Genomic DNA, 16272 nt, shown 5'->3' with positions numbered 1-16272 from the left:
GGTAGTGGGCTATGAATGGTAGTGAGGTCAGTAGCCGGACGGTGAATTAGTTTGCCAAACCTTTGGCACTTGTCACATTTTTTCACCATCACCATCGCATCTGCTTCTAAAGTAGGCCAAAAGTAGCCCTGCCGCCTTGCCCGTTGAGCAAGCGTCCTACCGCCTATATGGGAAGCACAGTAACCAGAGTGAAGATCGTCTAGTATCTCTCGTCCCTTTTCTGGAGTAACACACTTTAAGAAGGGTTGAAGGTACCCTCTTTTGTGAAGTTCTCCCTTTATTATTTCAAAACTGGTTGCTCGTTTTTTCAGTGCTGCCGCCTGTTGATGATCATCCGGCAGGGTACCGTTTGTCAGATATGCCCTGATTGGATCCATCCAGGTTGAGCTTCTGTCTAGGATGCCTTTCTCTTCTTGCCGCCTGCTTCTTGAACAGGCGCACTCTCCTTGACATTGTCAAGGTCTATTTTTCCACCACTCGACCCAGTGGCCATAACAGTGGGCTTGACATCCGAGAGATAGCACTCTCGGGCCATCCTCTGATCTCCCCTTAGGGACCCGACTGTTCCATTATCCCTCTCAAACTTGAGCAACATAAGAGATGGGATTATAACAGCCTTGGAATTATTCAGGGTTGGTCGTCCCAGAATCATGTTGTAGGCCGAGAGTTCTTTTACTACCAGGAACCGGACTACCATGTGTCGTCCTTCCCCTTTTTCGCCCAGGCGGATGGGTAAATCCACTCGTCCCACTGGGTGGACGACTCATCCTCCAAACCCTACTAAAGGGTGGGATGCCGGATGTATGCAATCAGTCTGATATTTTAGTTTCGACAAACATTTGCTACTGATGAGATCTGAGGAGCTTCCGGTATCTATGAGGATTCGGCCAACTCTCTGGTTGGCCACTTTACATTCAATAACGATAGGGTCGTCATGCGGCCCCCTTACCCCTCCTAAATCTTCTGCAGTGATGACAATCTCAGGAAATGAATATTTGGAGGGCCGTTCTTGGTGAACGGAATTTACATCTAACCGCCTGATATTGTCTTTGTTGCCCCTAATAGTGGGGCCGCCTCCTGAGAAGCCGCCAACAATGGTGTAGACGACTGCATCATCTGTATCGGAGCTGTCGGCCTGTTGATTCTTTTTGGTCGACTGCTTTTTTGAGGAAGTGTTCCTCGTAGATTTCTTGACATAAGTGTCAAGATCACCTTGCTCAGCCAGGCGGTCCAGATACCGCATGAGACTGATGCATTCATTGGTGTGATGACCAACATCTTCATGATAAGCACATAATTTTTCTTGGTTCCGGTTGTTTGCAGAACCCTTCATGGGGACCGGCTTCTCAATTGAGATCCGTCCCTTGATTTCCTTTAGGATAAACTGGCTATCCTTGTTAAACACATACTTTGGGGAGTATGGTTTGAATTCTTTTTTCTTTTTCTGGGCCGGCTGTTTAGAGGAATCAGCCGCCCAGACCTCTTTTCTCTTCTTGTCTTTGTTTGACGACAGTTTCTGTCGTCCTTCTCTTTTGTCGGACCTTTTCCCGTCTAACTGTTTTACCGTACCACAAAGATCAGTCGCCTGTATATAGGCTTCCGCTTCAATCAAGGCCTCTTGAAGAGTCGCCACCCTCTTTCGGACCAAATCAAATTTGAAGGTCGACTCGTCTTTGAAACCTCTGAAAAAGTCAGTATAGGCTACTTCATCCGGTAACCCTTGAATCTGTATTCTCATCAGGTTAAACCGCCTGATGTAAGAACGAAGCCCCTCCTTCTCGCCCTGCTGAATTGTTCCTAAATCAAGGGTCGTCTTCTTCGCAGGGATGTTCATGGCAAAGTTGGAGGTGAATAAGTAAGCAAGCGTCTTGAAGTTATTTACACAACCAGTCGGCAGGTTGCCGAACCATTGTTGTGCGATTCCTTTGAGAGTCGCCGGGAAACACTTGCACCAAGTGGGATCATCCAACCCTTGAAGATACATCAGGTTGGTGAATGCCATCAGATGGTCTTCTGGGTTAGTAGTGCCGTCATAGGCGCCTACTAATACATTTTTCACTTTGGCCGGCTGAGCGGCTTCAGTAATTTCCTTGGAGAAGGCCGACGGCTGTTCACCAAGTCTAAGCAACCGTAGCTGCCAGTCCATAGGTTGGACATTTTTTGCTGCATGTCCACCAAACGGAGGTGGCTGTAAAAAATACTGTTGTTGCGGTACAAACGGTAAGTTTGGTACCGCCTGGTCGCTATGAAAGCCGGACTGACGGGAGGTGCCGCCTGACTGACCCTCATGATACGACTGAGTATGCCTTATTGAGGTATTTCGCAGACTGTCTTGGAAGTTTGAAGTAGAGGCCGACTCTGACAATCGGTCACTCTTCTTCTGCTCTAGCAGTAGCCGAGCGTCTGTGTATGTTTTCCTCGACCCGTCCGCCTGAATATGACGAACAGGTTTCCTATTTCCTGGAGTAGGAAAACGGTATTTTGTGAAGTCAAGGGCAGGTGGCTCCCACTTCCTAGATTTAGGATGAGGGGTCGCCTCTCGCCCTTGAACTGGTTTCCTCTTCAGTGAAGTGGAGGGTTTCTTAGCCGACTGCTCCTTGTCCAGAGCAGGCGGCTTCTTGTTGATCAACTCTTGAATTTCTCCCTTGAAGTCCCTCATGAAGGTCATGAGTTCGTTCCTTATGATGGGAGCAGACCCATCAGTCGGCTGTTGCCGAACAGGCGGTGCGCCTGCTGGCTCACTACCAGTTTGAAGATTTTCCCGTTCCCTCCTTTCGGTATGACGGGTACGTCGGGCCCTTAGGGTCCCGTCTGAAGCTGTGTGAGCTTCAACTTCAAATTCATTCTCAGTATCGTGGTCCGACTGAACTTGAGGGTCGTTTAGGGGACGCCTCTCTTCAGGAGTCGGTACAGACGTGGATGCCATCTCAGAAGTACTCTCCCCACAGACGGCGCCAAATGTTTCGGGGTTTTCTGATGTCCTGCGGGAGAGTTACAATTCCGAGATTGGAACCGGACGCCTGTACCTGCAAAACAACGGAGACTCCTGGTGGTGGGAGCTCCGCCTCCAACGGTCAAGTTAGTACTTTATTAAGGAGTAATTAATGCGGAAATTAAAGTGATTGGGTCTCTCTAGGTGAGAGTGTTTAATGTGTGTAATCTGCGTTGTTCGCGTGATCTGCATGTAATCCCCCTTAATGAGGATTAAGGGAGGTATTTATAACCTCGGGAAACGTGCCAATCTAGGTTTAGGTTAACCTTGGGCTGATTGGGCTTCCCTCGGAAGTTGGGCCTAGGTGACCGGTTATCCCAGGTGTCATGGGAAGGACACGTGTCGTGTCGTAATTGGTCCAAGGTGGACGGATCATTGCTTGACACGTGGCAGGCTCCTATTGGCCCATGTGACAGACACATGGCGGAACCTGATTGGTCCACTTGTCAGATGGTGATTGGTGGGAGCAAAATCCCCTAATCAACTAATATGTAACAGAGGTAGTATTTGTTAAAGTCGAATCTTTTGTAGATGTCATATGACTTTTTATTTTTATTAATGAATTATTTTTACTATTAAAAAAAATGAATAAGCTAACTACCGTATGTCCGTATCAAGTGAGCTAAGTACTTTTTTTTTGTACTAGAATAAGGTAAACCGAACATAACTTTACATCAAAATAATTTTCTCTATATTTTTTGTAAAATGATTGTCTATTCCCGTCCATAAAACAAATCCAAAGTCTAAACACACCTATAGTCCTCTTGGTTTTTTTCATTGAAAAGAAGAATCATACTCTCAATACTCATACCACCCCAAAAAATAATAAAAGGACACGTGAAAAAAAAGATGAAAAACGGAATAATAATATTGCAAAAAAATCTTACGGAGGGTTTTTTTTTTTCCATAACCAGTGCATGAGTAGGTATCTCAACATCAACCAAATTAGAGAGTTGGAGCATAACTAACTTAGCACAAACGAATTAATTGAGTCACTTCATCATATGAAAACGTAATCAAACAACAATTTGTTGGGGTAAAGGGACTCAATAACAACAACCAATCAAATCAAGTAGGACTCAATCAACCAAATTAAGTAGCACTTAGAAATGAGGCAACCATTCAAGAATTACATGAGAGAAGAGTGAAATCAATCTTAAACATTCACTTAGTTAATTATTCCAAACACATCATTCATCAACATGAATCATTCCCATGGCCAAAATAACTCCACAACCAACACAACATAAATCAACCAATAAAAATCAAACAACATAATTTATTGATGCAGGATTTAACCATAAAAAGAGACTCATAGGGTACATAATTTATAGATGCAGATTGTAGGATTCAACCATAAATCACCAACATAAATCAAACAACATGCAGGATTCAACCAGAAGAAGGGACTCATAGGCAACCAATTTATAGATCCAGAGACCATGATTCATAAAAATACCAAATTTTCACAACAAGCAGACATACATTAGAAAAAAACCCAGAAATTTGGTTTTCAGAGCGTTACGTTGGAAGATCATGGATTGAAGAACTGAGGGTAGTAGTAGTCCCACAAGTACAACATGTAGTTAGGGTCACACTCCTCCTTAAGCGGAGGGAACCCTACACTAACTCGCTTGCTTCCAGAGGAGGGCTCAACAACAACCAATGCAAAGGGACATGATCCTTTTCCTCCTCAACAAAGGCGGGGCTACAAATGCTAACAATGAAAGTGGCCTGGTACAATTTTGTTAAGTTGGGCCCTAAAAATATTTTTTTTTTAGGAAAAATATGTTACTAAATTCAAAAATCGGGGCCCTTTTATAATTGTTTCACTTAGGGAGCCTTGTGCGATCGACCACCCTACACATGCTCAGAACCACCCCTGCTCCTCAAAAACAGAGACAGGAACCAGAGCAACATCAGACCCAACTTTGTCTTAAACAACAGGGGGGAATCGGGCTTAGACCCACCCACATGAGGTGGATCCAAGACCTTCACAGGTGGCTTATAGACCACAATTGCATCAGAAACATAAGGCCTCCTTCTTACCCTCACCGATAACACGAGGGACCTCATCCTCAAGGATCTCATGGATTTTCGCACCAACACGTAGATCCTCATTTCATTACAAGAAACGCGACGAACATTACAACAGGCAAACGACCCTTTCCTCTTCTATGCTTGACCTTCCTACCACTAGAAGAACTCCCACCGCTCCTTTGAGCTTGAGCAATCGTGTTATAGGCGAACAAATCGTCACCAGAAGACTCGATTTTGATTTTTTTGGAGGAACTCATTTTAAGGTTTGTATGGAAATGCGAGAGAAAGCTAAGCAGAGAGAAGTAGATCTAAGGTTTTAAAATGCGATTGAAGAGAAAGAGAGTGAGGGTGGCTTGAATTTATAGGGGGGCTCATTTTGGGGTTTGAGTTTGAAACCCAGATCAAGGAAGCCATGGGAGTAAATGCAGGTAGTTGGGAAGAAAATTCAATGAAGGTAGGTGAGAAGATTTGGGTTCTTTTGGTGGGAATCATTTGATTAAGTAGGATGGGAATGGTTTAAATTAGGTTAGAATAATTGTTGTTAACTATAATCAGTTTTTAATTTTTATAACGAGGGTCTTTTCGTCATTTACAGTGTACAAAATTTGTCAAATAAGGAAAGTTATTGAAATGTTGCACATAATTGAAATAACCCATTTTTACTAGTTGTTGCACATAAAAATAATCGAATAGAGAGCAAATATACAAGTATACTTTTAAAAAAACTCAGAGCATTATTACTTAAATAAAAAAAAGGAACCTTGGGCTCGCTTGGCATTACTGTGATTTTTTGTTTTTTGGTTTTATAAAAGCATATGATACATGTCATAATGAATTAAAACTTAGTCAAACTTATTAAAATCATGATAATTTTGAAAACTAACAACAGAAAAGTGGAAACACTTTTTTCTTGTTTGCTGTTTTTGGTTTTTTGTTTTAAAAAACACAAAAAACTGAAAACTGAGGGTTCGTTTGGCATCGCTGTGGTTTTTAGTTTTTTTGGTTTTAAATCAAATGTATATGTCACATAATGTATTAAACATTATTTGAAATTATTAAAATCATGATAATTTTGAAAACCGACAACAGAAAAGTGGAAACACATTTTTCTTATTTCCTGTTTTAGGTTTTTGGTTTTAGGCCTTGTTTGGTGGTAGCGTTTGAGGAAACGGTTAGCGTTTTGACCAGTCAAAACACTACTAGAAAATATTTGAGAGTGTTTGGCAAGGTAGCGATTCTTGTAACGGTTAGCGATAGAGGTAGCGTTTAGGTAACTTTTCTCAAACGTTAAAAATAGTAGCGTTTAGAAGTAGCATATAGCGTTTGACAAATTTTTATTACTTTTTACACAATATTTACATGAATTTTGATATAGTTTAGTATTGCAACTGGTATTTTTTTCAATCACTCATATTATCAACCGTTACTTTGACACTTAACCTCTATCCACTACTAATAGTCAGTTACTCGCTACTTTAACAACTACTCATTACTCGACCGCTACTTTTATTAAACAGGACCTTAAAAAAAATAGAAACTGAAAAAAAAAAAAAAAAACGATGTCAAACAAGTTCACAAAAACTTTGATCCCCGTTTTTTGAATCTGGAGCCTGTTATATCTCTCTCATCCTTTAATATCTTCTTAATTACACACTACACCACTGCTCTCCACGCACTCCGCAACGGACGCCACCAATTTTAGAGTATCACAACGGAGGTTGGGGTGGCTGCAACACGGCGGCAAAAGCAGTAGCACAACGACGGAGGTTTGCTGTTTATTTAAAATTTGTCGTTCCGAATCATTTTTTTTAATCGTTGATTATGGTATTGAAATTCGAATTGTTGATAATTAAAGTTGATTTGATGATATTCTACTTGATTTAGTTTTGTTGCTCCATGGCTGTCACAATATCAAACGGTACATTCTTGTTCAACTTTTCTTTCTGGCTTTTATTGTAATTATTAATATTTCTATTGTGAAATTTGACTCTGATTTTGTGTAAGCTTTCTGCTTTCTTCTGTTATTGCAGACACCATTCTTGAGAAACTCAGAAATGGTAGTGCTAAATTTGAGCTTGTATCATCTGCTGTTGATTCAATTTCAACTCCCAACCCAAATTCCAACCGTATTCAATTCTTCAACAACACCAGTTTCCGATTTTTCGCCCGAGTTGGACCTCCACAGTAAGTTCTAATCCACTTCTATTACCATTGTTTCAAATTATTTGTAACGATTAGACACTTAAGGAGGTAGTACTTAATTTGTATAATACGGAGTATGGTCAGGCAAATATTTTTATTAAAATTATATCTAATCTTTTAAATTTAATTTCAGAAGTGGAGTTTCTTCCTCAAACATAAAGGTGGAGCGTTATGCAATTCAGAAGGTCACTGGGGATGGCCGTTGCTTGTTTCGAGCACTCGTAAGAATCTCTTGTTTGTTTGTTCGTTTTTTTTTTTTTTGGGTGAGAGACCCATTAAGGGCAATGATGTAGATGAAATCTTATACAATTCAGGTTTGATACACTTTGCTATTTAGTTATAAGTTTCAACTTCGTTAAGGGAGGAGTTGCATCCTTTGTTGCGTATATTTTTGTTTTGATTAGCCCTTCATTTAGTAGAGCACGTTATCATGCCATTGTTTTTCAAAGATATTGCGCTAGAGTAAGCATAAATCTTTTCATTTTCTAGTATCTGGAACTTTAGAAGAAGTTGACTAGCAAACTTAGGCCTCGTTTGGTAAAAGAGCTCTTTGGAAAGCTTTTAGCTTATTAGAAGTTTGACCATTTTAAAAAGCTAATTTGATTGTTTGGTAAATAGCTTATTAAAAGAGCTATTAGGACTCAAAAAGCTCCTTTAGAAAAAGCTCTTTATAAGAGTTTTTTTAAATTAGCTTATTGAATAATTAGCTTTTTGGGTATTAAATATACCGAAACCAGCTATTGACAAACAACCCTTACCAAACACTTACAAAATCAGTTATTTACAACCAGCTAGTTAAATCATCTAATATAACCAGCTACTCAAATCAATTAATACAATCAACTATATTAATCAGCTAACAACTAAATACCAAATAAGGCCTTAATATTATTTCACAGCAAAATATTTGCTCTGATATATGCGCTTGAGTTGCACCTTAAATGTAGGCGTAGTGCAGAAGGCTGCATACAATTCATTCCCCTTAACCTGGTATTGATTCTAATATAAGGTGCCTATATTAAGCCAAATATTTATTTTTGAATTTTTCTAGGATAATAGTCTACAGATTTAGTATTTACATTATTGAAATAATGTAACTGGTTAAAACAATTGAGCTTTGTGTGTGTGTGTGTTTTTTTTATGCTATTGCTCTACTAATAATAATATTCATAATGACATTAGGTTAAAGGCATGGCTAGGAACAAGGGAATAACTCTTACACCACAAAAAGAAAGAGATAATGCTGGTATTTTTTTTTTCCCCTTACCCTTCTCACCCACTCTTCCCTATTTAATCTTGCTTAATGATTTCAGATACATAAATAGTGCCTGTGTAATGTGATTCTTATTCAGTTGTAATGGATTTGGTTGTTGAAGAGTTAGAATTTTCCTTAAATCCAATTGATAGATAACTTATAAACATCTCGTTATATCTAATTACTAGAAACTTGCTATTACAGATGAGTTAAGAGCTGCAGTGAAAGAAGTTATTTGTGAAAATGAAAATGAACGGCGTCAATATCAGGACGCAGTCACTGCAATTACTGTTGATGAGCCTTTGCACCGGTTTGTTTATGCATCTTATGAATTTTGTGTAGTTAGCGTAATGGTTCTCAATGAGCTCAGCTATGTGCTTTTCGGTCTTATTTATAATTAAGCTTCTTTGCAGATACTGCCAGCGCATTGGACGACATGACTTTTGGGGTGGAGAGTCCGAGCTACTGGTTAGTCCTCTCCAAACGTTGGTGTATATTAGTATAGCATAGATGTATGAGTCAAGTAGTATATAATTGTTTATATGCTCAATTGTGATAAGATGTAATCAGTTGACAAGTCGTTGACTAGAGTTGCTAGAACAACCTGTTCTTATGTACACAATGGCTTTATAACACTAGTCTAAGAAAGGTAATCGATAAAATTACTCTCTTTCTAGATTCTCTTAGAGTCTTTAGGACAAGTGATAATAACATTCACTCCCCCTCTCTCAGTTCCTACTTTGCTATAGTGGCATTCACCACCAAATTCATCATCCTCAATTCTCAGTCTTCCTCCTTCCTACCCCTGCCACAACCACATTCCATATACACCATCAGTCCATGAACTAACCTCATTACGCTTTCAATCAACCCCACCAGATCCAACTAAAGGTGCAATAGCCACAAGTCCTTAAAAGTGAACTCCCATTTCTAGAAGACAAGCAATTGCTCAACGTACCATCCACAATGCCACATGTTCCTCGGGATTTAGAACAAAACAATCTCCAGCAATTGTACTATTAACTCACTAAGCCTTCATCTTGGTCACTCTCAAAAGGTGTCTCACAACTCAATCCACTTCATAATTTTTGTGTATAAGATGAAACTGAAGAGAAGCAAGAGAATAGAAGTGTTTCCCTCACAGGCATATCTCCTACCTTATTTTCCCTCCAGCAACTCAATTTTAAGGAGTTTAAATATATATGATTTCTTAAAAAACCATTAAATATATTCGTATATATTCAAAATCATATATAAGTGATGGTTCCTACCTTTTAAAACCATTTTAATGATTTCTTAAAAAACCACATGTTTAAGAAACAGAAAATTTCTTTTTGAATATATATGCTGTAAAACTAACTTTCCCAACAACATGCTGTTATCTAGTTTTAAATCTACACTCGTAAGCCTTAATGATGAATCTATAAACTTCTTACTTCCTAGGTTTCTAGATCATGTATTTGGATCTTGTCCTATACATGTATTTGGAAGGCCCTCCCATTTACTTTGATTGCTTGTTTTGGTGAATGGTGACAATATAGCATTAATCTACTAAATTGAATCTGAAATAACATGTCAATTGGTCTGCAAAAGGCACAATTGCAAATTCTACACCCTGCCAATTATTTTCTTTAATATCTTAATAAAATGTAGGTATGATCCAACCAATAGTTTCCTTCTTGTCCCAATTTCAATATGATCCCATTCCTCATTTACCTGTACTGCCTTAAATTCTAAATGCCTATATTTTGTTTAGCACTTGACCCATTTAGTTGCCCCAAAATCTCTTAATATGAAAAATGAAGGGACTAGCAATTTTATATCTAGTAATTAAAAAGGCTCAAGGTGCACCAAGGTCACAAGAATCCAAGAGCCTAGGTAAAAAATGCAAGAATGAGGTCATGCCACATCAAAATGAGGTGCTTTTTTACAAAGTGAGATTCTACAACACACCCCTATTCTATTGCCAATTCTAAAGTATTGGATTAAATATAGTACCAAGGGGTAAATGTTTGAATTCTTCTCGTAATGTTAATAACATGATAAGCAAATTGTACCTCCTCCTTTAGTTGAGACCGACGTATGATGAATTTTTATGGGTGGGGGTATGGATGACTAGATGAGTTGTAGGCTAGCAATCACTTTGTTCTTTAAAGCAGAGTTAGCCTGAAAACATAGACACCTGACCAATGAGCAGGAGTGGATTACCTTGATGCACCAACTTAAATTTTACATAGGTGCATAAACTTAAAAGCGAGAACTTTCTAGACGAAAATTTCCCTTGTCATAATGTCTTACATCTTTTTACTCCAATCAATCATATGGCATTTGGATCCATTTTGTGGCTCCTACTGTGAAGTTTGCTTATAAAACATGCCCAAAAGATGAGACACTTAGATATAATGCACACATGGTGATCACAGTTGAAATCAGTATCTTTATATTGATGGATATCACAGTTGAAATAACAATATTTCTAGGTTTTTACAGAAAATTTTGATTCCTAGTGTTATTTTATTTCAATAGGATACTCCGATGCTTTTCTTTTTCTTTTTCCTTTTTTTTTTTTCACTTCAGGAATACAAAGAGAGTCTATCCTCCCCCTTTTCTTACTGCTTTCTCTACCCTGCCCTGCGATACAAAATAATTGTTAATGACTAAGCTAACACAGTGGAGCATGTATACTGTATAATTGTTCCTTGATTTCAATTAAATGATTTCTGCAGTCAATAGGCCCAACTCCCTCCACAGTTAGCCAGCTCAGAAGTCTCCTGTCTATTGTGATGATATTAATGTGCAAAGCTTCTTCTATGTTATACTGAAGTGCTTTAACCAAGGTTCCTTGCTCGTACTCCAGGACTTCCTTTTCTCCTCACCAAATAATTCCTTGTTTAGTCGTCATCATGCGTGCTACTGTTACTCGATTCCTAATCTTCCAGACTCCTGCACAAGGGATGTTTGTTCTTGCGCGCTGTTCTTCACCCTGGATTAGCTCGTACTTCTCTTCATTCTCTCATCTTTGCTTGAGTTCATTGTCTTCTTCTGTTCTTCGACCTGTGTACTAGCTTTTTTCTTTAACAAAAGCATTTGGAACACCGGGACCCTCTGGGTGTCTTGAGATGGTATGTTTGTCACCCTATTGCTTAACGAACCGATGGTTGATTTCTCGATTAAGTTCTTCTGCCCTTGCTATGATGTTTGCAGGGTTTTGATCTGTACCCTGGTTGACTATCTTGTTCCTAGCCAGGGGGTGCTGATGTGTAGTCCGTGCCAATATTGTTATTATCAGGCTCATCTACAACTAAGTCGACCAGTTATTTCCATTCCGTCAAGCCAACTATTTCTCGATTATCAACATTAAGACCTATATTACCACTCTTCCACAGGTGTCTTGCAAAATCACAGTCCAGGTACTTTTCATTATTTGACTCATCCTCACAGCACATCATGGAGTTTGCTTCTATATTTGTACTTCTTATTTTAAGCTCACTTCCAACTGGTTTGGCCTTGTTCATAACTTTCCACAGGAAGAGTTTCTTACTAGGCTAATCCTTCCTTTTCCATAACCTATTCTAGCTTTTGTTCTCTTTCTCTCCTCACTTCTCCCTCTTCAATCTTTGCAATGGCTTTAGCCTTTATATACCCGGGTCTAATTGTGACTCCTCCCCTTGTTTCATACAATTTGATCACCATTTCCTACTCCTTTTAGATGATGAGAATGTATTTCAACTACTGTTCTCTCATTGTAAAGCTCTTTGCACCTATTTATTTTCCATGTGTTCTTTTCATTGATTGGGTACTTGACTTTATACTCCTCCCAATCGATCTTCTATTCTTTGCGGGGGCTCATGACCGTTTACCCAAGGATGGTGAATTTTTGCTAGGCATCCACCCCCAATTAGCCTTGAGCATCTCGAGTTTAAAAGTTGTATTCCCCATTTAATGCTCTTCCATCCCCAAAAACCTGCCATATTTCTTTCCCAAGAATTGTCCTATTGATTTTGTACTTTGCACTGAAAACTTCACTTAGAAGCAAGTTCTCTTCCTAAATAATTTGTAGGGATCGGAAGGGGTCACTAAGACATTCGCAATGTCACATAACCAAGACAATCAACCAAAATTCAAACCAATCAACCCAAATTCTCACACAACCAAATCAGCAATACGATAGTAGCAAAGCAACAATAATACCAATAATACTAGGAAGAAACGATAACAATCAACATACAAGGGTTATACGTGGAAAACCTCTTCCTGGGCTAAAAGTAGCCTTGAAACTTGTCATGAATTTCATGAACTCGTCTTGGAAATTAGGTCCTTCATCTCTCCCTTGAAACTTGGCCGACTGACCCTTGCTGGGACCCACCGTTCTCTTGGAAATTAGGTCCTTCATCTCTCCCTTGAAACTTGTCATGAATTTCATGAACTCGTCTCGGGTGATGTGAGCAGACTGTCCTGCCACCCTGGAGGACTTACTCGGACCCGCCTGACCATCACCCCGTTCCTTGTTGTCTTTGGAACGGATGTGCCTGGTAATGAAGGATCCATCCGCGGCCGTATATGTTTCGACCTCTGGATCCGTATCATGGTATCATGGTCTTAACGACCTCAGCTGCTTTTCTATAGTAGGCAGTACAGTCTCTTGAGAACCCATCTTAAAAGTACTCTCCCCACAGACGGCGCAAATGTTTTGGGGTTTTTTGTGTCCCTCGGGAGAGTTACGTCAGCTCTGGGTGTTCAGAGTTTCGCCTCCGACGATCAAGTTAGAAAGTGTTCGGAGTGATGTAAAAAGTGCGTAAAGTAAAAGTAGATCTTCACGGATCCCGAGATCAGGTGATTTCTCTGTTTTCAAAAGACTTGATTGTGTGTAATAAATGAACGTGTCCCCTAAATGGGGTAAATCTCCCTATTTATAGGGTCATTGATAAATGTGCCCTTTACCTAGGTCATTCTGACCTACTGCTTCAGCTTCAGCCACTCGAATTTTCGATATTCCTTTTTATTTCTCATCAAACGAATGGCATCTTCTTCCGGAAATCCTAGCTATTCTTAGCATGATATTGGGAAATCTCATTGCTATTACTCAAACAAGCATGAAACGTATGCTTGCATATTCGTCCATAGGTCAAATCGGATATGTAATTATTGGAATAATTGTTGGAGACTCAAATGATGGATATGCAAGCATGATAACTTATATGCTGTTCTATATCTCCATGAATCTAGGAACTTTTGCTTGCATTGTATTATTTAGTCTACAACCTGTGCGGCTTTCTTCGGAATTGGGCCCCCTGATGAATATCCGTATGCCACGTGTCAAGTCCAGGAGAGTCCATTTGGACCCCATACAAAGTGACACGTGTCACACTCTCATTGGATCACGTAGCGGGGGTAAAAATCCCCAAATCAAGTTCCTTGCGCGGGGCTCGAATGTGTATTCACAAGAAAAAAAATTATTTTTATAAATTATTATAAGTTTGTATTCACTAATTTTTTGTCATGTTTTTTTAAGAAAAAATGGGGAAAAAAATATTTTTGGCGGGAAAATTTTTGTTGTAGATGCGCTACGTGTACTTTTGGGACAACTCTAGCGATTAGTTTAGTACATAGTATAGATGCTCATTAGGCACTTGAAAGCTGAGAATACATACGGTCCTAGTGAGCATAGAACTGAGTTAGTTAAATTTAGCCTTCCTGCCTGCGAAAGAAAATTTTAATTACATGTATTTAGTTTAGACCTAAATCTAAGGCTGTAGGACCTCTGTTGCCCGAGTGCTGTTCATTCTTTTTAATTTTTACAACAATACAGTGGATGTTTTACCAGATTCGGATCTGGCTACTTGTCTTCGTTGTGGATGCTGCTGTTTCTTGCTGATCTTCTGCATATGCGTGATGTCTGATGTCTTCAAATACAAAAAAAATAAAAATATGGTTGACATGCATCTTATGTTCCCGGTGACTTGTTTTCGTGCAGGTATTGTCAAAGTTGTGTAATCAGCAGATCATTGTGTATATACCAGAAACAGAGGTTAGTATTCTAGTTGGAGAAACAGATTATTAATTTTTATCTATATTCAGTTGTATAGTGAAGTTTTCTGCTTGCTGCCTTATAGCAATAGACTTTTTAGGGGTGCTTTAGTATTTTTGAAGTGTTGATCGGACTACGATTTCTCTTAAGGTTATCCTTTTTTAAGAACTTGTGTGTTTGGAGTATCCATTTTTTTATGACTTCCGTGATGTACCTTTAATTAATTTTGAATTTTTCATGATACATATGTGGCCTCATTGGTTTATAATAGTAATATTTATTTGTTTGTATGTGTAGTCTCATTTATTCATAAGAGTAACTTTTTTGCCCATAATAGTAAACCTAATTCATTATATGAGTAATATCAAGTAATTAAAAAATAAGTAATTTCATTTGTTCATTCGAGTAACCCTATTATTTTGTTTTAACTAATGAAAAAATAATTCCACTTATTTAACCCTTTTTCTTTTCCATATGACTAATCTACATATGTGAAGGTAATCTCATTTGTTCATCACCATAACCCATAATATTTGATAAATTACCTTATTTGTGATAATTATTAGTTAAATATGTTAAGAGTAGGATGCTTTAAAAAGTTATTGTACAAGGAGTTTCATTTATTTATTTATATACTTGAATGGTGGGGGGATAATCAAATTGGACCTTGATCGCTTAGCAATTTAGTTGCCAATTTATTGTAGATGTGGTTGATCTAAAATGTATATACATCCGGGTGTAAGGTGCACCTAAGAATATTTTATGCTCATTTTACATTCTTTTGCTCATGTTAAAATTGTAAAATGAAAAATATATATATATATATATATGCAAAAATTACCCTTTGGTACACCTATCTCTATGTTGACCTATGTGTACAAAAGATGTTGTATTATTAGTATTACTCGTGACATAATGTAAATTCTTGGTATTCCTTTTTATCTAACCTTAACTAAGAGTCATATGCATACTAATTTTTTAATCTTAAAACTGGTCTCTTGAGATCGATTTGAGAAAACAAGCTGCCAAAACTGGATTATTCGAAAGGTGAAATCAACCCAAGACATAAGAAGTTCAATAAATCAAGATTATTAATTCTAATTTTTTTGTTAACCAAGATTAATTTCTGTGTAAACCACTTTCTCAAGAAACAAGCTTAAATTTATGAGCATAAATAAAATTTGTACATAATTACTAATTCCTATCATCCGGTCCATAATGTTTTTTTTTGTGTTTAGAGAGTCACAAGGACAGATGATGAGTTTTGATCCCAATATCTCTTCAAAACATAAAGGAAAGCTCCAACTACTTGAGATGTAATTAATAGTCACATTATTAGTTCAAATAACATTATTAGTGTTATTACAAATTCCAGAACAATTTCTTACATGGTTTTTCAGTTATTGGAATATTATTTAATAGAATTTTACTGTATTTTATTTAGTTGTTAATTTCTTTTCCCCCAAATGACTCGTTTATTTTGGTAGCATAAAAGTGGCAAGTGGGGGTCCGGATTCATTCCAATTGCAGAATATGGAGCAGTAAAGAAAAAGAAACTTCATGTTGTGAGATTACTTTACAGCGGAAGGAACCATTATGATCTCCTTGTTTGATTATCATCCTTCTATTTTGTCGAATGTTTAACAACAGAGAAAAGGAAATGGAAAATAATGTGTTCCTAATGTAACTCCAACATCTTTGTATTACCCACTTTAAATTTTAATTTTTTTCCATTTTTTTTTCTTTTTTTTTTAA

General features: G+C 38.1%; 1 protein-coding gene across 3 annotated transcripts; it reads left to right on the top strand.

Moving 5' to 3' along the window:
• Window positions 1-6338: 6338 nt before the first annotated feature.
• Window positions 6339-16272, top strand: LOC110722429 (OTU domain-containing protein At3g57810-like). Of its 3 annotated transcripts, none has more exons than XM_021901701.1 (9): window positions 6339-6798; window positions 6917-6950; window positions 7063-7216; window positions 7368-7455; window positions 8417-8480; window positions 8694-8799; window positions 8903-8957; window positions 14464-14517; window positions 15756-15979. In XM_021901701.1, exons 2-9 carry the CDS (start codon window positions 6929-6931, stop codon window positions 15783-15785), a joined length of 573 nt encoding a protein of 190 aa, XP_021757393.1. In that variant the 5' UTR covers window positions 6339-6798; window positions 6917-6928; the 3' UTR covers window positions 15786-15979. The 3 variants fall into 3 exon arrangements, with proteins under 3 accessions (XP_021757393.1, XP_021757392.1, XP_021757391.1); XM_021901700.1 differs by lacking the exon at window positions 15756-15979 and adding an exon at window positions 16005-16272 and having other exon boundaries at window positions 6344-6798; window positions 6888-6950; XM_021901699.1 differs by lacking the exon at window positions 15756-15979 and adding an exon at window positions 16005-16272 and having other exon boundaries at window positions 6346-6798.

The sequence above is a fragment of the Chenopodium quinoa genome, unplaced genomic scaffold, assembly GCF_001683475.1.
Source record: "Chenopodium quinoa cultivar QQ74 unplaced genomic scaffold, ASM168347v1, whole genome shotgun sequence".
Classification (NCBI taxonomy): Eukaryota; Viridiplantae; Streptophyta; class Magnoliopsida; order Caryophyllales; family Amaranthaceae; genus Chenopodium; species Chenopodium quinoa.
Note: the sequence above shows the minus strand (reverse complement) of the source record. Positions and strands in the feature narration are given on the sequence as shown.